This window comes from Lepisosteus oculatus, chromosome 9 (assembly GCF_040954835.1).
Source record: "Lepisosteus oculatus isolate fLepOcu1 chromosome 9, fLepOcu1.hap2, whole genome shotgun sequence".
In the NCBI taxonomy this organism is placed as follows: Eukaryota; Metazoa; Chordata; class Actinopteri; order Semionotiformes; family Lepisosteidae; genus Lepisosteus; species Lepisosteus oculatus.
In genome coordinates, this window is record NC_090704.1 from 43733171 (window position 1) to 43758224 (window position 25054).

At 42.3% G+C, this 25054-nt stretch overlaps 1 protein-coding gene across 8 annotated transcripts in view; it reads left to right on the plus strand.

Moving 5' to 3' along the window:
* Positions 1–25054, plus strand: part of arhgap44a (Rho GTPase activating protein 44a) — a 64699-nt gene that overhangs the window by 24939 nt on the left and 14706 nt on the right. For 4 of the 8 annotated variants that reach the window (XM_069194577.1, XM_069194573.1, XM_069194579.1 and 1 more), the window contains exons 2-17: positions 10590–10629; positions 10920–11039; positions 11379–11455; positions 11773–11884; positions 12218–12294; positions 14771–14888; positions 15217–15285; positions 15629–15710; positions 16128–16255; positions 17204–17315; positions 18347–18428; positions 18641–18721; positions 19745–19858; positions 20248–20339; positions 20722–20902; positions 23391–23408. In XM_069194577.1, coding sequence (XP_069050678.1) covers positions 10590–10629; positions 10920–11039; positions 11379–11455; positions 11773–11884; positions 12218–12294; positions 14771–14888; positions 15217–15285; positions 15629–15710; positions 16128–16255; positions 17204–17315; positions 18347–18428; positions 18641–18721; positions 19745–19858; positions 20248–20339; positions 20722–20902; positions 23391–23408 — 1503 coding nt within the window. Of the gene's footprint in view, positions 1–5966; positions 7111–10589; positions 10630–10915; positions 11040–11378; positions 11456–11772; positions 11885–12217; positions 12295–14770; positions 14889–15216; positions 15286–15628; positions 15711–16127; positions 16256–17203; positions 17316–18346; positions 18429–18640; positions 18722–19744; positions 19859–20247; positions 20340–20721; positions 20903–23390; positions 23409–25054 lie in introns of those variants that run through there. The other 4 variants (XM_069194575.1, XM_069194580.1, XM_069194574.1 and 1 more) reach the window with 3 other exon arrangements.

A 25054-nucleotide genomic window follows, 5' to 3' on the forward strand; every position in this document is an offset into this window, starting at 1 on the left:
AAACGCTTTCAGCCAGGTGTTTCTCTGTTAAGTGATCAGGGCTTTCACATGAGAAGCTCTCTTCACATGCAGCAATTTCAAAAGCAGCTGCCGAGTGATGTGGCTGCACCCCCTTTGCACAGTTTCACATTTTCAGGAGGGCAGTAGGGCCGCGGAATCACTTTATTTGTTGTCTTTAAGCGTCTGATTAATGTGATTCCAAGTGGCATTAAGAACACAATGAAGCAAATGACCCCGGAAGTAAATTCTTTACCATAATATTGTTTTCCCTGATCCTAGGAAGCAAACGCTATATTGAGCAGCAGGAATAAGGCTGAGAGTAGGAGGGTTGTGTCGTCTCTGCATAGTTGCAGGATCATAATAGAAATGACTAGACTATGTGTACCGGGGGTTAATCTTAGCTTTTTCCATATTAGCCACAGCTTATATCTTTGCAAGTTTAGGCAACAGTGTGTACTGGGCTTTGAAAGAGAAGCAATTCTGCAATGCAGCTAGTAAGCGCAGTAGCCTGTCTTACAGCCGGGGTCTTGACTATTCCACAGATAGACTGGGGCAGCCCTGTGGTAGCAGCAGCAGTGAAGGTTCAAGGTTAGCACAGTGAACAAGTGGCTCTGTTTGTCTGGCTTTGCCCAGTTCCTCCTTTGTACTACCCAGCAGACTTCTTCTCTAGCCTGACCCTCCCTGTTTACTATGCTCTAGAGGTCTGTAATTCATCTTTGCAAACCTAATTTGAAACAACAGCAGTGGCCGTGAAGTGAAAGGGCAGCTGTGTTTTTGTTCTGTGCTGTACTGCCGCAGAACCGAGCTCTTGGGCTCCTAAGGGGCTGAGTGAGAAGCTGCAGTAAGATGACAAGACCTGATCGGAGGAAACGCAAGCTGTTTATGCTTCTGCTTAAATAACTGAGAATCGAAAACGGCATGTTCTGTAACTCCAGCAACTGATTCGCTGTTTCCCAGCTGTTGCAGGCATTTCTCTGACTGCAAGTCTCGCTAGATCTGGGTGTGTTTCTGAGCGAATGACACAGGATGACACAGTTTTCCCATCATCTCGTATGAAGTACTGTAGCTCTGTTTCTAGGAGGAGAGGGGCAGAAACAGCTTTAGGCCACACTGTGAACCTAGCCATTACAAATCCAATCCCAACAGTAAGAGGAGGGAGGTGGGCACTTCCTGCGATGCCGAGGTCTGTAGTGCATATTTCTGAGCAGCATAATGCGAAATAAATAAATCTGTGAGGTATTACGTCACTTGTTGTGTTTGTGTGTGAGGGGGGACTTTGTACCTGCTTATGTTTACTGCGGAAATAAACTCTCCAAATATCTCCAAATAATATGACTGAAAGCAGGAGAAACGAATGACTTTTTTTGACAGGTTTGGAGGCTTTTAATGAATACCGCTGCTGACAGAAAGGATGGCTTATTGTCTCTTTAAAACCCATGTGCTGGGGCTTTTTACGCACATTCACAGAAGAAATGAAAAGGGCGTGTTGCGCGTTTATTTCTTAACACTTTTTTTTTTGTTCAGTCCTTGTAGAGAGCAGGCTGCTATGGCAACCTGCCCCCTCAGGAAGCAGAGCAGTGGAGCAGGCTGGGTATTTTTGGCTCACCTGCCACACGTCTCAGGGGGTGGGGGTGGGAGTCTTCCAGCTAGGTGCCCTGTCTGTGCAGTATCATCCACAGTTCACTGCTGCACAGAAGGACCCAAAGGTGCATCTTTCTAATGGTTGACTTGTGTATTTCTCTAGTGACTTGCACAATTTGTCTTGGAAATTAATCCGAAAGACATTGCCAGTTGCATACTTCCCACCTACTCCTCTCTAGTGATTCGGCTTACACTTTAGTTGTGAGAGTGTTACTGACACCCAGAGCCAGTTCCGACGGCCACAACCTCTACTGGGAAGTTATCTTGGGGTAGCAATGTGCGCACTTGAGCAGAGGAAAAAAATAGATTTTCACACATTCTCTCCCGATCAGGGCAGGCGCAGTACAATGTCTTTGCTTTATTTTCAGTGCAGAAAAGGCTGTGATGATTGCTGTGCCATTAACCAAGACATCTGGCTCAGCTCAGTTTTGAGATCGTCTCTGTTTCAGAAACAGAGAGAGAGAGGCAGCACTGATGCTGCCTGTTGAGAGGGTAATCTTAAAAACAAGGCATTACAGAAATTCACGGGATCCGAACAATTCAGCTATTTATCCATTTCCATGATAAAAAGGGATGCGTTTTTCCATTTCCGCACAGTTTCTTCCTGTTCATCGGCCTTGTCCTAATTGGAATTAGTGGCGGGATCACTCCAGTGCTTTGAAGCCTGGATTTCCCTGAGGGACTGAAAAGGGTCTCGCAGATGGCAGCAGGAAGGAGAGGGGGATTGGGCTGGAGATCTGTCATATTCGTTAGCCTGTTGTCTCCATGAGAGACTGCAGCCCATCTCAAGGGGAAAGGGGGTGCTAACAGACAGCTCAGAGAAACTGTATCGCAGAGCTGCGCAGTGCAGTATGGAATGCTTACAGCACTATACTGTCTGGAACCCCAGAGAATAACTTCACATTGAGATACATGTCTAAATTGGGGCTCCCACATCATGGTTCAAGTTTAATGATGAAGAAGATGAAGCTTTATTTATATAGCACCTTTAAAAGTGTTTTCGCAAAGCTCTTTACAGGAAAACATACACAATGAGAGGAGATAGCAGAATGACACAGTTTCTATGAGGGTTTGGAATACAGTGGGAAAGCAAAGGGGCAGACACAGAACATACATTGATTTCTTTCTCTGGATATACTGTATGGGTGCGTTATCTTATTGATACTGGTGCAGTGTCTGTTTAGATGGTGGTGTGTTCATTAGCTGAACCCTTTACCTTGCAGGTGTGCTAGTTGCCTTTCTTCTCTGATCTCAGATACACCGCTGAACTGATGTGAATGACATAAGATTCATCCCCTACTGAGCGCGGGCTGCTGGGATTCCTCTCCTGCAGTGGAGATTGAGGCATAGCAGCTATTGCAAATAAGCAAAGGTTTTAGCTGAGCTGAACTTCTTTTGTTATTTCTGGTGGCACAAATTTTCCATGGTTTATTTGGCTGACACTTTTATCCAAAGCAATGTACATTTGTATCCTCTTATTTAGCTGGGCATTTTACAGAAGCAAGCAAAACATACTGTGCTCAAGGGTACAACTTCAAAGTCTCACCTGGGATTTGAACCCACAGCTTTACAGTTACAAGCCTGCTGCCCTTAAGCACTGTAAAGATTATCAATATTATCAGCTTTGAAACTCCTAAACCCCTTCAACACCAGCAGTGCCATAAATGGAATACATTATTGCAGAGATCAGAGTTTTTGGAATATCGAAACGTGAGTGTTTTCCATCTCTCCCATTTCACCTTTCTCACACTGCCCCGATGGTCACTAATGAAAATCATTCAAGTCTGAGAGGCAGAAAGGTCGATATTTGGGCGTATGGTATGGCGACCCCTCTCTCAAAACGTTTGAACATCTGTCTTCTTTAGTGTACGTGGGACTTGCTGCTCTTGTCCATACTGAAGCTGAAGCTGTTCAGGCAAATGCCTCTGCTGAGAATGGAAGAGCAGGTCGGCTTCAGGCTGGAACGCTCTTATCAGGAACTGAAAGGGGTACGAAAGATTTAAAGATTTATTAACAGACATCCGCCATACTACCGCCGCACGCCTCTTACTCCCTAGAAGAATATTGCAGATATTGTCATCAGTGCCTGCAGGGACAGGGGATTCCCAGAGAGGCTCGAGGCTTTGCAGTAGGAAGGCTTTGATCCCTTCTTAACTTAATTCATGCAGATCCCATTAGCAGGCGCCTTCTTGTGCAGTATTCAATAGATTGAATTTAAAGGTTGCACAGAATACTCCGCCAGCCAATTACAATCAGCTGCCTTGCTCTTCACTTGTTAAAATGTCACCCTTTCTTGCCATAACACACAGGTCTAATGATGAGAAACCTTCCAGCTGCGGTTGCAGATAAGATTTACATTCAACTAGGTGTAACTGAGCAAAGACTGTAAATGGGGCTTTGTCATTGATTCGGCTGTCTCAGTTTTTACATTTGGACCTTGTCTGTCCACAATTTAAATAAGCTGAGTTACGATTCAGTTTTTGTTCAGGAAATGGGTGGCTAGCTCCTCCCCGGGTCTCTTCATGGTGTCCAGTTTGGACAAATCTCATCGGCCCAGTGGAAAGACTAAAACTGCTTTTTACCGAGAGGCCAGAGCAGCCCACGTTGACATCTGTGTGTCCGTGTGTCTCATGGAGAGCAAACTGGGGTATGCAAAAAAGATGAGTTCCTAATGCAAGACATTGTATAGGGCTAATAAAGTGATGTTATGTTATTAGCATCTGCTGGAACTAACGCTTGGAAACCACAGACACATACTGTACCAACTATCCCCACATTCACCTGGGTAATTCAACATTGTGTTTTCTTTCTTCTTTTTTTCAGCATGGATTAAACCTATTACTTGTTCCTTTTCAACTGGGTAATTCCTAGCTCTGCACCGAGTTCTGTGTTCAGAGCCTTCAGATGTGCGGGGAAAGGGAATACGGTTTCTTAAGGCTTTTATTGCGATGACGGCTCCCCCCCTCGATTTCCGGCTGCTGTTTTGACTACGTTACCCTTTGCGAGTGTGGTACGGGTTGCCCGCAGACCCTGAGCTGGCTGCCTTAATCCTGCCAGCGACTGCGCAGGGATGTCCTTGGAGACCAATCGGCATGTCAAGGACAGCTGCTGCAGGAGGCAGCGAGTGGAGCCGCCCAGCGCTGCAGATGGGCTGGCTCAGTGCGCCGCGCAGCCGGGAGATTCGCTTGTCCACCCTCCTTCACTGTGTGTGTGTGTCGCCGGGTTGTTTTTGGGGATGGGCGTTTAATCTTTAGTTCTGAAATAGACGCCGTGCACCTGTTCAGCTCTTAGGCTCTCCTTGTAGACCAGTGCATTCTGCGACTGGCCACTCCTCCGGCTCTGAACGCGTCGTGTTTTTGTGATGAAAACACCATCATACTGTATGGATGGTGGAAAGAAGTCATTTGACCTTTAGAGTGAGGTTTTATTTCTGCTCAATTTGTTAATCAATATTTTTGTGTATATTTTGCAGACTGATATCATTACATATCAGTATAATGATGTTATTTTTTCCAGATTTGTATATTCGGTTATGCGAGGCTCACCCTTTCGAGAAATGTTGCTCTGAGCTTTGAAAGGTGCCGGGTATCTTAGAAATTTCACGTTTCTGGCGTACTTTTGCAAGGTGTCTGCGACGGATAATTTAAAATAAATGGGATTCGCAGTTGCTGCATAATCTTGAAGCGCGCAATTTCAAAATGTTGATTCAAAATTTAGCACTGGAGGAGGAGAAGTCTAGTGAAGAGTGTGTGTGGTTCAGTCACCCTTTTCAATTTTTGTCTTATATTGCCAAGGGTCGTGAACTCGACCGGAACTGTGTTTGACTGAGAGTGCGCCATCTGCTGGCTAAATAGTGTAATTATTCTGTTCACCGAGATCTTTAATGTTGGTGTTTAAATGCGCTTATTACAGTATATGATTATGTTTTTTGTTTACTCCTAAATCACTTTAAAATTGTCTTTCACAGAGAAAAGTACAGGTACATTTCACGAAACACGGAAATTTAAGGCTAAAATCTTTACAAACAGAGCTAGCTTTCAGCAGTGTCAGGGAAAACAACAGGTGTCACCAGGGTCTGTTTGTGAACTGATCGTTCTCATTGTAGCAAACGTCAGTGTCTTCAAAGGAGCTGTGGTAATTCTTGTGAACATTGCTATTGGCAAGCCTGCCACCTTATGCCAGAACCAGTACCTAACTGTCCAATCTCGCAGTGTTCGGCAGTTCATTCATGCAGGGCTCTTAGAGCGTTTCTGCCTCTCTTTTCAGGTTAGACCTCTCAGAAGTTGTTTGAAATATAACATTAAAATGAGAGCGTGCAAAAATGAAAACAAAGTGAATCTGTTCGTCATTTTTGTCATCGATCATTGAGCTCTAAACAGGAGCAATGGGGGTATTTTACAACATTAACTTAAAATTGGGAGGAAGTCTGAAGTACTCTTGGACTATCAATCACCGGCCCAGACTGTACTGTGTTGTCTGTGGGAGTGATCAATTCACATGGTGTGTCCGAGTGTTTGCTGTGCACAACACATCTTAACTCATGCAGAGGCCCAAAGCCTGTTTTAGTGGAGTTAGAAGGTTCCTTCATGCCAGGGTTCTTAAATTCCTTTTCCTTTACTCACTTTGTCTCCCATGAAGGTGATGTCACTCTTTATCAGATTTTGAAAGTCGTCTGCCCTGTTTCTGGCTCACATTTCAAGTCTCACAGGAACGAAGCAGATGCACATGATACTGTTGTCTTACTTTTCTTGAACTTGCGCTAGAGAAAGAACAATTTCTTCACAAGGAATAGAAATGGATTAATTCTTCTGTAGTCTGCCTATCTGCAGGATGAAGAGGCAGAATCCACTGACAAGAGTCCCAGGTGCCGTGCGGTGCACCTGAACACAGTGCTGTTTGTTTTCAGGTATAGGCGAAGCTCTGGAATGCAAAGATAGTGAACGTCTCTTCATTTTAGTGCTTTGCCGTTGAAGCACTATTCCTTTGCTTAACACAGATGTGTGTTAAAATATAAAAACAGCACCCATTATTATACGGTCTGACTGGGTTCTTTGGTTCAATTAATTAATTGTCTAAAACAATTGTCTTTTTCTAAAGCTTCTGAGAAGCCTGCTTGAACCAATCCTTCGCTGTGTAGGTGGTTTTGAGATTCAGTTTTGTTTGGTGAGATGAAATCACTAGCTGTGACTCACTACCTCTATAACAAATCTATGCCACCCTACTGTCTTCGTCCTTGCGTTTTCCTGCGAGAGCTGGACTGGAGTTCCTGGTTTAACCCAAGGAAGACACAATCTACACAATCTGAGAACGTAGTTCCTAAACTGTCTCCCAGTGGATCAGATTCCAGACTTATGATGTTAATGTACTTCAGAACCAGCTGTAGCACAAAATAAGCACTGTGATATCTGAAGCAACCATGTGGAGGAGAAAGATTCACCTTACCAGGACAAAGGAAAACAAGAAGCCTCTGTAAGTCTATTTTTAGCTGAGACTGAATATCTAAATATAGTTTATTCATGAGTGTATTTTATAGTAATATTTAAATGCTAGTCAGCTAGTAAATTTCTATTCAAAGCAAATGCAAGTAGTTGATGAACTTCAGTTTCTCTGGTACTAAGCTCTGTAAACAAGTTTGTACATGAACTCAGTCTCTCATATCCCATATTTGTGTTCTTTATGTCTGTGTACATGCAGCAGTTTCCCACACTGTATGCTTCACAGAAGTCTTGATGTGCAAGAGCCCAGCAGCTCCTGGGCACTCCTACAAATGACAGGGCCGACGTCTCCTTTTCTGCTGATCCTGACCGTGATGCAGCACTGCAGCCCAGCCCTGGCACATTGCTGATCTGGGTCACTAGCCTTCCCATTTACATCTCAGTCTTGGCTTGCTGTCAGCTGGGGCACCCGGGAAGAGACAGAGCTGGGCTGCTGAAGCCCTTGACGAATACTGTCATTAAGAAGTGCAGTGGGGCTCGAAAGAGAGAGGAAAGAACGGTTTGACCCATTTGGCAAGGTGCGGTGCTGTAATGTGCTCACTGCGGATCCACCTTTCTTAAGAGAGCCCAAGTGAGTTGCCCACAATGCAGGGCAGGCACGATCTATGTAAGTTATTAGTACCTCCTCTTCTTTTCTGGTGCTGACCTGAGTATGACACAGCAAACACACATCACGATCACGGTCACAAAACCCACGTGTGCCAACTGCTGACCATTGAACGAGAGACCAGTCGCCGGTGCAATCATGTCACCGCTTCTTCTGCAGGATGTATGGGCGACAGACTGACGTTAAAATGCTGGTGCTTCCCTGCCCCTTGGGTTTTCTAAATAGAGATAGGATGTTAGATGCCTCTTTCATCCATTTGCTCCACTTTCGAGCCTCCAGGCTCAAATCTGCGGCCTCTGTCTCAGGGGTCGTGGGTAAGGGCTGTGTTCACACTTGCAAGCGGTCTTCAGCGGAGCAGCGATGCAGCTCTCGCTGACAGACCTGCACCCTCGCAGGCGTGACTGGCGCAGGGCCCTGGCTGAATCGAGCCCCTCCAACTCCAGCTGCACTCAGCAACTCGTGTCCTGCCCTCAGCGCAGCCCACTCAGTCAGCTAACAGCCCTGCAGCCCATACTCATTGGCGAAACCTGGACTGTAGGGCTCGACATGCAGAGCAAATAAGCCTCTTTCTGGTTGAGCCACTTAGTCTAATATTGATAAATAATAATAATATGAAGAAAGAAAAGCCTACTATCCTGGTAAACTCAGTTACTCAATGTTTGACATTACAATTAGACTAAAATGCAGTTTCTGACTTATATATGTTTCTTGTATTAGTTCATCACTCCTTCTTTTGTCTCTTGTACTGTCCCATGTGTCGAGTACATTTCTCCCAGTCAGCTGATTGCTCACGGTGGTGTGCTGGGACCTCTGTTTCTGTAACAAGAGAGACACAAGGCACTGAGGATGGGCTACAGGCTTTCCTGTGTACCTGTTTGGATTCTTATCTGTCCAGTCTGGTAGCTCACACTGTAGACCCCTGCTCAAATCAAACCTACTCAGTCAGTATCACTGAACCTCCAGCAAGTCAGAGACTTCATGACTACTGACCCAGGGAACACAACTTCAGAACAGTGGTTGGCGAAAGGTTGGGTGTGGATCTGATTAATTTAAATCTCTGCTCAATTTGGAGCAGATGTCTCATGTCGTGAATACAGGAGGGTGTTCTCTGTCCTCCTTAGTCTTTAAGGAAATTAAGATACACTTTTTCAAAATTCTTTGGGAGGACTTGCTCCTGAAATATTTGCAGAGTTAAATTAGTGTGTTATAATATTGTGTGAGGTATACTTTTCAGCAACCTTTACCTGTTCCTTTACAGCCTACGCATGCCGACACAGCTACATACTGAAATTAGTGTGATTGTACAATCACACTTAGAGCTATAGTACACACAGTGGACAGGAAAAGCTTAATCAAACTTTATTTCAGCCTAATTAGGAAACATTTCATAGTAATGTATAGCTAATGTGGGAACAGAAACTATACAGCTGGTTTTGCAATGTGTAATTGCTGAAATTCCTGTAATGTTTAACTCCCCTGGGACCATTTCATAAAAGGCTGTTTTTCTGATAGCTCATTTATTTTACAAATCACAGCTGTAGATGTCCAGAGAAGTTTTAAATGTCCAGGCAGACAGGTACCAAGTGCAAGAGTTCTCTTCCGATAAGATATCTCCTCCTGTTTCTGATTCCTAGTGCCGCATCCCACTCCTCTATAGTATTTTTAGTTCTATGCTAGAAAACGCCCTTCTGCCAAAATCATATTTTGAATCCTGATTATGACATTGACGGGAAGATAACAGTGCTTCCCAACACTCCATGCAATCCCCATGAATATAAGCTAATGCTTTTAATTAACTTAATTATTTTTAATTGTTTTTGATTAGAGTGGGATCTTTAAGCAATGACCCTGCTATGCTTTAGGGAGAAGAATTTCATCTCAAGGGCAAAGTCTCTATGCCAGTACTGTTGCCAGTTTTCACAAGCAGTGAATGTAAACACCTGCCCTACTATTTAGACAGCATACCTCAGGAATTATGTATCCACTGGCTCCAAGGCTGTATTTGTACTGAGACAGAAGGAAAAGTGGGTTCTTGTTAAGCACGGGTACAGAAAATGACATATGCTGGTTATTTCATTCTTTTATTTTCCAGTGCTGACTTCAGTCAGCCTCACCTAGTTGAAATGGAGCACAAGTACACAAAGGAGGATCAAGGATGATGATTTTTGCCACACTCTTCCTTGTACTGTACATTCTAAAGACTTTTAAAAATCAGATCCGAATGGAAAAAAGTATCAGGCGTGTGTGTTCTTTCTTCTTTTTCTGCACATGTCTTTTCGGTGCTTGGTGACAAGGTAAACGGACATGACAAAGGATCATTTCCTTCCCTGGCCTTCTGTATTTCCATCATTCAAAGACACAGTCTAATAGAACTAAACTGAAATATTTATTTCAGAACATCTGCTTTTCTCACCGACTGGAATCACGATGTGTTCTTATTTTAATGCCTTTCAGTTTACAAAAAGTGTCTGCAAAGGTCGTGGCATGAAAGTGTTCTCATTCTGGAGGAATAGAAAAGTGACTTATGGTCGAATGCTGCTGCCTGAGCCATATTTGTATGATCGGTGGTTCATCCTATCCTCCATCTTTGGCGAAATGCTGTTAGAATAGTGCTGTATCTAGTTAAAACAGAATGCGGTTTTGCACTGTATAATCATATTGTTTGTTCCTTCTAGATACAAGAGCCAGTGGTATTTTTCTAACCTACTGTACATAAACAAAGAACAGCACTTTTTGTCTGCTGTTTGACTCGGTGTGGTTAATAATCAGCTTAGTTTTAGGTACTGTATATTTCTGTCTTTCTTGCATTTTTACCACTTTAGTCATTTCCTCTATTTTCATTTTAGGGCAGAAAAGACAGAGGTATTGAGCGAAGACCTTTTACAGGTAAAACATTTTTACGGACTGTCTCTTAAAGTGAATTGTCTACCACCCTGTCGTAAAAGCAACTTGAAATGCAGGGATTCAGTAGTGATTCAGTAGTGATTTTTTTATATTACCACATGCAAACAATTAGTTAAAAGGGTAATTTCTTGGTTTTCCAGATGGGAAGAATTCAAACCTTAAATATCTGTGTGTGTCTCAGTGCTTTTTAGCTGTGGTGTCCATGTCACCCTTTGTTTTCTGTCTGATTGGCTGAGAGGAGCCTTTGTTCCCATTTGGACTTTTTCTCACAGGTAGAAAAACGGCTGGAGCTGGTCAAGCAGGTGTCCCACAGCACTCACAAAAAACTGACAGCATGTCTTCAGGGCCAACAAGGTGTGGACGTAGACAAGAGATCAGTGAGATCGCCCTCAGTACGTACCAGTATTGTGTGTTGCTGTCCAGCTCTGTCTCCTCAGCAGATCAGAGGGTTGAGACAAATCATGCTAGCGTCACATCGCAGATCAGGAGTGAAGAAGGGGGCGTGGTTTTATGAGACACAGAAAGAGACACAATGAGAAAGACTTATTCTTCTTCTTATTCTGAGTTTTCTTTTTTAATCGTTTTTGTTTTTCTTTCGATTCACAAATGTGGTAGCTTTATTGTGCAAGCCAGTGTTTATGTTACTTTTTAAAGTTTGAATTTACGTATTGATTGATGTTCAAAAAAGCTTTGCATCATCAGTAAAAGTGTGCATTTCATTTGTCTCTTAGAAAAAACTCCCCTTGACAACTCTAGCCCAGTGTTTAGTGGAAGGGGCTACAGTCCTGGGTGATGACTCCCTTCTGGGGTAAGACTGCCTCATCTCATCCAGAGCATGTCACTGTTCTCAGCCCACATATTAATAATGACCAGAATATACAGTACTTTGCAGGAGACCAGTTCTAAAATCATTTTTTGCAAATAAAATACTGAGAAGGACACCCTTATACTGCTATTTTTAAATTGTTAGGATTGTGCCATCTATAATACCTCTAAGAAAATATGCCAAAAAGAAACAAGAAAATAACTTTTTGTGTTAGTAATTTATTGTCAACTTCATGGGTCTTTTTTCCTTGCTTGTAACATCTTGTCATCCCATACAACTGGTCTGACTCTTTCCTATAGGAAAATGCTGAAGCTGTGTGGCGAGACAGAGGACAGGCTGGCCCAGGAGCTCATTCTGTTTGAGTTTCAGATCGAGAGGGATGTGATAGAGCCACTGTTCGTCCTAGCAGAGGTACATGGGATATTATTATACAGGCTCTGGAGGGTAGGCAGGTTCATCTGGAAATCAAGCCCAGATTATGTAGAATGTCACCACTGTACCTAATGCAGTTCTACAGATAATGTCAGTAATTCCTTCAGCCTTTACGAAAGTATAAGAAAGCTAAAACTATTACAATATAGTAAAACCACTTAATAAAACAGAACCTTAATTTTGCCCACTGTTGGAAATTTTGTATATTTTATCTGGTTTAATTTAACATCCTCAATATTGCACTTGTCGGCTTATTTGTTTCATCTTTTGATTATTATATACACTGTAAAGAAATATGTTTCTTTCTTCAAGGTGGAGATCCCCAACATTCAGAAACAACGGAAACATTTAGCTAAACTGGTGCTGGATATGGATTCTGCAAGAACACGGTAAGAGACCAAGGAACTTTTACAGCTTTTTTATGTGTTGCATTTTATTATTCATATCTTGTCAGATACTGCACTTCAGTGGTGGCTTACTACTGTCATATACCAAAGTCTTTCATCCCTTCTCCCAGAGGCCTGGTGTAAGAAGGTGGTGGCAGCCGTGTGTTCATTGCACAAGCATAGCCTCGTCATAGAAGAAATGATGTGGAAGGTAGTTAATGCCAGAAAAGCAGTGTTTTCCTGCAGGAAAAAGGGAATCTATTTTCGAATTGAAATCTCTGCACCAGAGTGGTGGTCCATAGAACTGTCAATAGAATTGCAGATTCCTTGATGACCTGAACAGCCTGAGATCACCCAAAAATCTGTTGTCCTGTCTAGGACCTATGACATGTGCAAAGTAAGCAAATGTGGGCCTAACCTCATTCCAGAATTGCCTTGCGTTATTTTAAAAAATATATATTTTGCCTTGTAAAACAGAGAGCTGTAAATCAGTTTACTCCTCCCCTTCTTGAAGCATTTGCAGAGTAAATTCATTTTTCTGCTATTGTTGTGCATCAGCATTTGTTAATATGGTTACTGCTTGTCTCCTCCAAGGTGGGGCTCTAGGAGAAGAGTCACGTAAGAGGAATCAGCAACACGGAGAGAGAGAGAGATTGTGGGGGTGGGAACTTTAACAGTTCCATCAGCTGCCATGCGCAGTATCTTTCCATTCTGCCTCAAAGCCTTCAGATTGATCCTTTCTGAAAGCCGTATGCAGAGTAAATTGTGGAAGTGGTGCTGTCTGCTCATGAAATGCCACAGTGCTCTTGCTCCACAATGGTGGCAGTGCTTTTGGCTCTGGACAAGATTGGCTGGGTCCCATGTGAGCTCAGACAACACTGCTTTCTCTTTTCCGTGGTAGTTCACAGCATGTAACTGCAAGTTCATGACAGAAGAAGCAGCCCTGCTGATTTCCTGTATATAAATGAGATTATTACAAAGAGATTTCCTGTACTGAGAAGTGAAGTTGACTTCATGGTCTAGTGCCATCCTCTTCCTCGGTATGCTTCTGGCCTTGCTAGTTCAGCAAAGCATGGGATACTGTAGACTGAAGTCCAGTTGTGTTTTGTTTTGCTGTTTATAACTGTGCTGTTTACACAACAAAAAAGCTCTTGCTGTTCTTTGATGCTCATCAGTTTTGTCAGCCCTGTCATCTTTTTGCACTTTTTGCTTTTAGCGTTGTAAAACTGCAAAATCCACAATGCAGTTTAACCCTGTGCTACATGGCTTTTCATCCGGAGAATGGAGAATTGAGAATTCCACTTGACTGTCTGTTTCCATTCGCTTCAGAGCCCATTTTTGCATCCTGCCATCCTGAGGTTACATACAGTACAGAAGTACAGAACGCTAAGAGCAGCGGTCTTTTTGTGTGTTATATTTACAGGTATATGACGCATTTATTGGAATGGTGAGCTATTTCACTTAAACACTTACAGTAGCTAATCCACTAAGCTCCAGTTCATGTTTGTAAGCAATTTTTGTGTAACTCAGTAAACCCTCTGTCGAACTGACAGCAAGAAGAGTAGAAGCGTGTCAGCAAATTCATTTTTGTACTTTTGTCCCGTATTTTGATTTCACCTCATGAGTGAATGTAGAGGCTACAGACATTTTCCCCAGCTTTGTTATGCCTCTGCCTGATTTCTGTCCTCAGGAATATATCTCTGAAGTGATGGTTTTCTGTGATCAAGTGTGTTTTTTTATGAGCTGAGGGAAGAAGAGTGCAGACCTGCCACTTGAACTCATCTGTCAGTATTTTGCTGCCGGGTCATGCCGAATTTGATCCTCCTGCCAAACTCTGTGACCCCTGCTTGAGTCCCACAGCACTTCACAGCACAAATGAATAATTAATTCACATTGAGGGCTATAGGTGGGGAAGAAATACCCCTTAATTCACTAAAACCATCTTTAGACAATGACCAATAACAATGTGAATTTGTGTTTTTGTCTTTAGAAGTTACTGAATTTTGAGCAACAGTTTAAATATATACAGTAAATTGACCGAACTACCAGATGCAAATAAGTTGACTGCATTTTTGTTATCCTTTCATCAGCCCATTATCAGGGAGCCTCTTACTGCTGGTTAATCACAATGCATTATTATTAATATAGTAAAGATTTAATTTACAATTATTATTAGTTCTATTGAATTCCTATGTATCTTTCAGGGACGGCTTACAGTACTTTCTAAATACTCAAATATTTGTAAAAAATATTTGTACAAAAATATTTGTAAAAAATTACAATCTCTCGATTGTAAAACAAGTGTAAAAAACAAGACAAAGTGAATGCAGAACAACATAGAATTATAATTTATCTTTATTTGACCAGGAATTTCTGTTCCTAGTTTTGCAGTCCGGGTTCTCGTTTGCTGATTGCATAGCCTTGCATGAAGCAGAGAGTCCGGTAGCTCCTGTGTGACCATTCCCCTGTCTCCCTCTAGGTGGCAGCAGTCCTCCAAGTCATCAGGCCTGTCCAGTAACCTGCAGCCCACAGGTGCCAAAGCTGATGCTCTCAGGGAAGAGATGGAAGAGGCAGCAAACAAAGTGGAGATTTGCAGGGTGCGCCACTCGCCTTCTCTCGGGCTCAGCCAGGGGGCGCTCATCAGCCACTTCCTAGTGAGAGGGTTGTCATGCCTTCCTTACGTGGACTATAATTACAATGGAATACTCTGATATAAATGCATGAATACATTGGACAGGGAAGAGTTGTCTGTTGCATAGTTTGCACTTAACTGTAATACGGTCTTTGTGGCTTTCAATTGCCAGGCAAAATAAAGGGCTTGTTACCTCCAAATACAGCTGCCTGGAGCTTTTGCCAGCAGAAGCGTAGTGGTGTTTTAACACAGAAGCCAGGTTCTTATGGGACTTATTTCTTGGTCTCTTCTAGGATCAACTATCAGCCGATATGTACAGTTTTGTGGCCAAAGAAATAGACTATGCAAACTACTTTCAGACAGTAAGTATTGGGGCCCCTTATCAGGGCTTTTATCCTTCAGTCTTTATTTTGACAAGCATTAACATACTTTTGAATCTAACCGCTATTACAATTAGTAATTAAATTAATAAAAATATTATCTGGGGTATCAGAACATACCTTTAGAAATGTGTTTGCTCCAGCAGTAGAGTGGAACTTTGATTGAAAATGGCAAAAGATTGTAAATGATGGACAAAACACAGAAAACTAATGTATAAAAGAAGGCAAGTGGCAGAGATTGAACCTATTTCTGGACCTACACTTTGTTAGGGCTTTTGTAAACTGATACTGAAGAAAGCTCTTGCCCACTGTTATCTGTCCACAGCTAATAGAAGTACAGGCAGATTACCACAGGAAGTCGTTAGCACTTTTACAGAGTGTCTTGCCTCAGATTAAAGCACATCAAGGTGAGTATGTTATGGTGCAAACTGCTCTTCCAGTTTGTCAGCTGCTCATAATGATGATCTGTTGTCAATTCACACAGTGCCACACCTCTGCACTTCTAACTTCATCACAGATGTCACCTAAATGTTGCACTACATTTTAGAAAATACATGCATGCTTGTTCATATTGAGTTTTTATTGATTTTATTTAGATATAAATATTGTATAATCTCATTCTGTGATCCCTCTGCATTGTCTAAAGCTCAGATACAATATACAGCTGTCAATCAGGGAGCAGCGCACACCTTACAATGCAAAGGGGTGGGTTATGGATCACTTGTTTCCACTCACAAGACCAGCCTTGGTTTAGAAGCTGCCACTTCCTCAGATAAGAGTCTTTCCAGCACTATAGCATGAGTGTGGTTTGTGTCACGTGACAGAGGCCTGGGTTGAGAAGCCTTCGTATGGCAAATCACTGGAGGAGCACCTTGCAATAAGCAGTCGAGAGATCGCTTTCCCCATCGAGGCCTGTGTGACCATGCTGCTGGAGTGCGGAATGCAGGAGGAGGTAAGAGGAATCTCGGTGACCAGCAAGTCATTGTCCCAGTGTTTTGCCAGCTGCATTCCAGCTGGATTACTAACGAGGAGTTAGTTGCTATTGACAATCGCAGCTCTTGCTTTGTAATTGGTAGAACAACGTACGTACAGTTTTATTTAGGTAACGATACTAAGAAATCATAAAGGGTGTGGAATGGAAGAAATTAAATGTATTTTTCTTGTATTATTTATATTATTGTATTTGTATTTTTAACATGCAAAAACTATCAAAAGCGAAGCTGCCAGTCGCCGTAAAACATCAGATATATGATACATATAAATATGTCTAAAATCTGTTATTTATCATTCTTTTCCAGTTCAACAGGGGGGTGCAGTGGGAAAAATAGGGGGGGGCAGAAATTTAGAAACAATAATGTGTTATCATTATTGGGTAGTGAAAAAAGAATAATCCTCCTCTCCCAAAATCTCCCAAACGCCTTTTTTTTGAGTCTCACAGTTAGTTTTTCCATCTGATAAATCTCTGAAACAATAGCAATTAGAATTTTCTTTCCGTGGGGGATCTCTTTGGAGACATTTATGTGTTTTAGCTTTCTTTCTCACTGCCAAAAATATTTTAAGCATGTATCTGTATCTATCCAATCCCACAATCCCATCAGGTAAATTAAATGTATTGAAACTAGTTCTAGCATTTTTGTCCATTCGATCATGAAGGTCTCCCCTCACTCTGTGCTCTTTAATACAGTATGTTGTTTGGATCAGCCTTCTGGGGGCCTGACTGTGAATTCCTGTTACCAGCAGGATTTCTGCTACACCCAATGGAATTTGCTTAGGAATATGTTGTCCATATATTGTTGTCCATTGTTCCGACTTTTATTTCTGGAGCCTGTGGGTGTCGTGGCGACTGTGCAGCAGGGGGGCTGACTGATGTGGATTGCAATGAGCCCCTCCCTTTCTGTAGGGTCTGTTTAGAGTGGCGCCCTCTGCCTCCAAACTGAAGAAGCTGAAAGCCTCCCTGGACTGCGGGGTGTTAGATGTGCAGGAATACTCTGCTGACCCCCACGCTATTGCAGGTAAGACCCACTAGTGTTGCATGTGGCCAGCATTACTCTTATACCTATCCTGCACATGTTGCCCAAGTCTGCACATGTTTTTACCTGCATCTGATCGTGCAAATGGATAGAAGTCATCGGTGTGGTGCCTAAATATATAATAGTATTAGACTTGGCTCTCCGTTTTCCCCTTTGGTTAGTGTCATGTTTGATGTTCTGATTTGTCTTAGTGGCATCTTCCGAATAAAGTTCCAGTGGGAAAAAAGGAAATCCACAAATTAAACACGAGCTGACTTACAGTGGGATCAGCTGCTGGACTCATCCCTCTCCTGCTTTCAGGGTAACTGAAACAGGAACTCCATGGAGCTTTAAAGGTTAAGATAGACGAGCTCTGGAGCAGCATAATTACATTGAAGCCGTATTTCTGTACACTAAATCTGTAACAATTATCTAGTTAAACATGCTGATAATAAAAACCCACTGAGTCGAAACATTAGAAATCTCCTGAGGTTATGTCTCAGAAGGGGATGTCAGAACCTGTTAATTTTCATCTCGCCACAATGCTTTGCAGTACGCAGAGCAAATGAAGCTGAATGCAAAGCAAATAGCAAGTTCTTCATTAAAACCTCTAATTAAAGCAAAAGCCCTTCAGGTATGAAACGGTTGAATCATTTAATTTGTGAACTTGGGGGAAGCGTTTTCAAGATTTTCAACTAAACGCTTTAAATCAGCTGAGATGCTTTTTAAACCAATAACAGGAAATTCTTTCTAGTGCAGTGTCACTTCTTTCCTGTGTATCTGGAACAAGAGCTTACATAAGCAGGAGATTGGATAAACTGTAATTTCCATTCAAGCCATGGTTATGAGACTGCCGAGAGATCAGAGCCAGACTTGATTTCAGAGCAGTATATGACTTTTTCACTTCAAATTGGATGCTTTGAAGCTTCCTTGTCAAATGTAGGGATCTGTCATCAAGGTCTGTATTGGTGTAGGATGGATGTTCTAGATCTGACATGGTTTAGCCAGGCTGCCTGTTGTTTTCTGTCTCCCAGGGGCTCTAAAGTCCTACCTACGGGAGCTTCCTGAACCGCTGATGACCTTTGAACTTTATGATGAGTGGATCCAAGCTTCCAAGTAAGAGTGCAATACAATCCCAAATAATGATGTTCAGGAGCAAAGGTGCAAGAGGCCAGGGTTTATTTCATTATGCAGAGTCTTTATTTTGTTTACCTCTGAGGGACATGCAATGTCAGTAAGTGCATGTCTCTATTTTCTGTCATGATCGATGAGGAATGGTGTGCGAATCTCCATTATGAACATCTCTTTCTACCATCCCCCCACCACAGCATTCAGGACCAGGACAAAAGACTGCAGGTCCTGCTCTCTGCCTGTGAGAAGCTTCCCAAGGCCAATTCCAACAACTTTAGGTGAGCAAAGTTCTTCCTTGTTATTGTTCATTGTTCTGCCACCCTCCTGGTGTTCGTCTAGATTTGTTTCTGCTTTTCCTTGGAAAAGGATTCAAATTAAACAAAAACACAGATTGCAGATCGCTGCATGATCAGAAAGAGATTTTCACGCCGTTGGAATTAAAAAGTCAACCATTCAGCACTCAGCTGCGTTAACTCAAGACAGCCCTGTCTGTTAAGACCACTAGAGGAATGATCCTTGATAGCTAATTCATTGCAGCTGCTAAGTGAAGAAGACTATGACAAGGTTCATAGGGTGTGGTTCAGGATTCACAAGCTCTCCTGTCCTTATATTTTTAAATTCCTGTCATTTCTATTACGAGAAGTAAATATGCTAATTATGTCAATAGGATGGACTTTTAGTGAAAGGGAGGACTGTTCCTGTAGGTTTATTACATGCCCTTGACACTGTGTAGTTTCTGCTCTGTGGCAGGATCTTATGGGCCTTGCATCTGCTAGCTGTGCTGTACATTCTGCTGAAGCAGGCTGTGAATGTCATGAGGAGAAATCCTTTCTGCTATCGCTTTTAACCTAATGCAGTTGCGTTCCTGCTGTTCTTCAGAAAATCAAGAGCCTGTATATTGAGCTGCAATTCCACTAGATCCATATACAGCCCTTGCAACAGTAACGGTGTCTCCTGCAAGGATTGTTAGATACAATGCTAATAACCGGGACTATCGGAATATACAGAGTCGATAGACTTGACAGGATATACCAGTGTATACCAGGAAACAATCTGTAATTATTTGGGCAAGAACCACATTACGTACCATATTCACATACTTTATAGTAATCTACTGCATGTACTAAAGTTCTAAAGGAAATAAAACAGAGCAAGCCTTTTTAAGGTCAAGTGGTCATAAATGTAATAGTGCAATAGTTGATAGTAACCTTATCACTTATGTATTAGACCTGTTTTTATAACCAATACAAAATTTCAAAAATATTAAATGTTTTATCATTGTGCCTCATTTTTTTCTACAGATATTTAATCAAGTTCTTAGCCAAGCTTACAGAGTACCAGGATGCAAATAAAATGACTCCAGGAAATATTGCAATAGTCCTGGGACCCAATCTGTTGTGGGCGCAAACTGAAGGGTACGTGACTCATCGTGGTTCCATCTCGGCTTCTGCAGTAACGATTAATTAAAATTCCCAGACCTTTTGAGCTCTGCTGCATATAGATTGCCTGCTTAGTGATGCTGGTGAAATATTACAGAAACAGCAATGAAACAGGGCATTTTATCAAGGGAATATATAAAAATAATAGCCACTAAAATACAGTATCCAACAGATGATAATAAACTTATTATTATTTAAAAAAAACCCTTTTTCATTTACCATCACTAAGCACAAACTACTGTATGTGCTGATGCACAGTCTGAACAATTTAAAAAATGCATCCGTGGACAGTGGATGGAGATAAAAAAAAACATAAAGATCCCTGTGCTGATTAGATACACAACTATGTGACACATCTGTTTCAGAAACATCACGGAGATGATGACTACAGTATCCCTGCAGATCGTAGGCATTATTGAGCCCATAATCCAGCATGCAGATTGGTTCTTCCCTGGTGGTAAGGAAAGTCATCTCTGTGTACTGTATATCTGATGGTGCAAGACCGTTGTATCTTATCTGAATCACTTCAGATTGGAGCAATCTAGGCTTGAACATGCTAGGGAGCTGCTGCGAGGGTCGAGTAGGGTGGCGGGAGGGACGAAAGAGAGATACTCAAAGGGAAGTCCTGGGTGCGAGACTTGCATACGGTACATAGGTGAGCAGAACTGTGAGTATGAGAGTAGAGTCTAACCTTCCTCCTGAACTTCTGTTATGAACACCAGCGAGCGCGGGATGGAGAGAGTGCTCTGTTGCTCAGTGCTCGTCTTGTTCTGCCTCGCTTCCTGTCGTCCTGCTGTTTGGTGCTGCGGTTGTACACCGTGTGGATTTCTCTTTCTCAGAGATCGAGTTCAACGTCACAGGAAACTATGGCAGCCCCGTCCACACCAACCACAACGCCAACTACAGCTCCATGCCGTCCCCAGATATGGACCACTCAGACCGCAAACAGCATGACCAGGCCCGGCGACCTCTCAGCGTCGCCACGGACAACATGATGCTGGAGTTCTACAAGAAGGATGGGTAGGGTTTCCCAGCTGTTTTGTTCCAGTTTCTATCGGCAAAGACTGTGGATAGAGTGTTTGTTTATTCAGTACTCTCTCCTCCCCCCCCCCCCCCCAACCAGACATCCACATCATCACTGCCAATCAGCCTGTGTCGTTGCTCTTTTTTCATGTCCAACTAACACCTCACTCCGCCATCATAATACTATATACACCAGCTCACGGTGTAGGAATTCAGATTTTCACAATTCTCTCACAGCCTCACACACTCAAACAGTTTAGAGGCGAGAAGGAATTGACATATTTCAGAAGAAGATTACCCCCTGTCTGTTACGGTGTATGAGCCCAATTCATTGAATTGTCAGTCGGGTGGCATACTGTACCTTTAGGTAATATGTGCTGAGGATCGCACATGCTACGTTAAAGTCTACAGTTTTGCCTCTACCATGAGCTTTTTGTCCTGCAGAAAAAGTAGTACTGATGATTTCCAGTAGCAAAAGCCCTCAGGGTCTCTCTCTCTGCGTCCATTACATTTCCCATGAAGATCATCAGAGGTAGTGTAACATGCAGCCCTGTTTTCAGGGAACACAGCACTTTCTTGTACTTCATCTCCACACGTACTGCACGCTTGCTGTTGCCATTGTATTTCTTGTGAACATTGTGGTTTGCAAACATATAAAAATATCAGCTTAGAAGCTGCAGTATACAACTGGAGCAGTATGAACAATTAGAAATTTTAAAAAGCAATGACCCATGAAATAGGAACTAGAGTGTCACTTGTTTTCCCCAGGATTGAGTCTTTGTTTCTCAAAACTATTTAGAGACGTACGAGAGCCGTAGCAGTTATCTTTCCCAGTGTGGTTGTAAATGTTAAAGACCTTCCACGTTGGACTGGTTTAAACTGTTTACTATTACACTGAAGGCTGTATCAGGGGTATAGTGAATGGCCTTTGGGAGAAATGCACAGGTATTGTTGTAGCAATTCCTCATCTTTTGTCTTTCCAGAGTGTCATGTTCTTGAAACACGGCACTTCCTGTTCAATTCATTACTTGACCACTTTTAAAGCATGCATAACATGCATGCATAACAGGGCTCATCTGGTTCTTGGGTCTGCTACTATGACATAACTATAGGTTAATCAATAGCTTTGAATTAACTTACAGTGGGGGACTAGCCTTTTGGCATAGGGGAATTCACCAGTATTGGAGGTAGTGCTGTTGACTTTGGGCTGAGATAGTATCTGATAGGCAGAGAACAAATCCCATCAGTGGATGAGCTGTGTGCACCTCATATGGAGCATTTTATTTTTAGCCTGAAACATGAGGACATGTCTCGGTCCTCAGTCCCTTGTCAGCAAATTGAAATGTTTTCAGAATGACTCACTGTTGATGGGCACAGATTTGCGAAATAGATTTATAGCCTGTTCCTTGTGGAGGAGACTAGGAGAAGGATGGGAAAAGGACAAGCTGTTTTTATTAATTTCTCTTCTGGCTTTACACATAGCAAAGGAACATGAACAAAGCAGTTTAGAACCAAGAAGGAATTAGTGCACAGTCAATGACACATTTCAAAAGAAGCTTACCTCCTGTCTGTTACAGCATAGGAGCCTAACTCATTGAAATCTCTGTCAGGTGGCGTAGTTTCAAGTAATAAGTGGTTTGAAAGGAATGTGGCTGTTGCTGTGCTTGGATTAGTCAGTATTAAATAAATTAAATACCATATGTAAATATTAAATTAGTCCGAAAATGTGACCTTTCACATAATCCAGGAGGCATATGACATTAAGTTTACTCTGGAACTTTTTTTATTGCAAATACTCCCATCAAATCAGGGCCTTGGATTTAGTGTGACGTCTGCATAATGTGCACTACTAGTATTATTACTGTTTAATTCGGTTGACACTTTTGTCCAAAGAAGCTTACTGTACCTGTGCAGCCGTTAATACAGCTAGCATCTTACTGGCGGGATCTGGGGGTGAAGTATCTTGCTCCAGGGTACAGCAGTGTCCCACTGATTTGAACCTATAGTCTCCAGTTCTGCGTCCAGTGCCCTAGCCACTGCTGCCCGAGTAATATGGAGCAGACAGGACCTTGCACTGTGTACCTGTGGCTAATAATGTTACTGAAGATGGATGCCCTCTTCTTACAGATGACAGAAAGATTCATCATTATTTTTTCATTATCTGAAATTGTAGTGTGACCTAAACATTATTTCCTGACACCCCCAATTTATTCAAAGTACCATCATTTTAACTAGGAGAAGGTTTTTTTGACTTCCAGATTTTCTCCTGTGCTCTTTATCCCCCCCCCATAAAGTTTTGGCAGCCTGTGTCTCATTTCACCTCCTTCCCCCAGCCCTTGCTCTGTTCTGTTGTCATCTGCCTCTTGACATAACTGATGTTCCTGGGGTTGTGTGATTCTAACATGTTGCTATAAGATAGAAACTAAAGCAAACCAGCTTGCTAATCTTCACCCTTGATTCTGATGTTTTTATCCTACCAATGCAGCCTTAGGAAAATACAAAGGTACCGTATTAATCCTTTTCCTGCCTATACTTATAGTATATATCTATCTGTGTTCGCTTATAGAATGGAAGTCCCCATCAGTCTGGGCTACTGCAAACCTAACAACAGACATATGAATCCAAAAGAACATGGTTGTCACGTTCTGTACATTTCTGTCATTTTTATCTAGGATTTTTCTTTTTTCTTGAGGAGACTCTCTATACAAACTTGTCTGAAGTAATATCTGCCTATTAACTGCTGGGTAGTGGATCAAACATGTCAGATCCAAGACCCAAGGCTTGTCTTGATCTTCATAGGTCAAACTCTGCAAAACAGATTCTCACACTGGATTTAAAAGAAGGGTCGCAGAATTTGAAACAGTGGATTTGCACTTTGCAGATGGTACTCTACTGCAATTCTCACCTCTTGTGGATAGTTTTTTCCAGCAACCCCTAATCATCTCAGGCTGCCTACAACATCACAGGAAGACTCAGAAAGTGCAGACAGACTCCTCCAACTACACACCTTCCAGCCACTCCTTTTCCAACACCTCTCAGGAAGCACAGCAGCGTACAGGAGGCTCAGCACCGACTGCAGTAGAAGAGCTTCCCTTGCCAATGTCTCTAGGCACCAAGGAAGCCACAGTCATCCTGAATTATTAATCCCAACAAACCCACTAGGGTAGAGCTTCCCAATTTGGGTCCTGGTGGCCTGCACGCCTGTTGGTTTTTCATTTAATCCCGCTTTAGTTCGATATTTTGAAGCCTTTCAAGAATGGATCTAAGAAGTTGGTTCTTTGGGAATATTTGCATTTTATTTCTAGTCACAAGTTTGGGATTTTATTTCACTTACAAAATACAGTGGTTAAAGCTCCAGCATGTTTAAGAGCTGGGAGCAGACTGTTTAATTTAATCTTATTTATGAGGCAATGAGGGGTTTGATTGTGGAACTGAGGGCTTGGCTGGAACAAACACCAGCAGGTGTGTGGGTCACCAGAACCAGGACTGGAAACCACTGCACTAGGGGAATCCATCCCAAAGCTGGTTTGCAACGAAGTCTCGAACAAGCGATACCTGGATCATAGAGACCAGCTCTGTTGAGCGTCCTTGCCAGTTGAGAACCTCCTTCTTACCTTTTTGAAGTTTTTTGCCTCCTGCCACTATTAAACATATTGTTTCCCTGCCAGCACTAGTTTAAAAACCCATCAGTCTCTTCTTTTGCATGTAACAAAACAATTTTTCCCCAGTTAGCCTTGGCAATCACTGGACAAAGACACAAATGTACAGAATGACTTTGAATTTTGTCTGACAGACACTGTGCGTCTGCATTAGTACTTTTATTGACTGAGATTCTCACTTCTGTTTAATCCTGAGCTTTATAAGGTATCATTCAAGCGTAGACGATTTGACACAATGTTCACTAAAAAAACTAACAAAACAATAGTGACTGCTCAGATATAGATTGTAACAGAAAGACGATGTGGATATTTCTTTGCCAGTGAACACCATAAGTTAGGACATTACACTGCTGGGCATTCAGTTTTATTGGGGTGTCTGTATTTCATCAATAACTCAACTGCCTGCGATCCTAAAAGGTAGCTAACTGGTAATAAGCATTACATCTTCGGTCTCCTCTAGCTGAGAAATCAGAGAAGACCATCTGAGAAA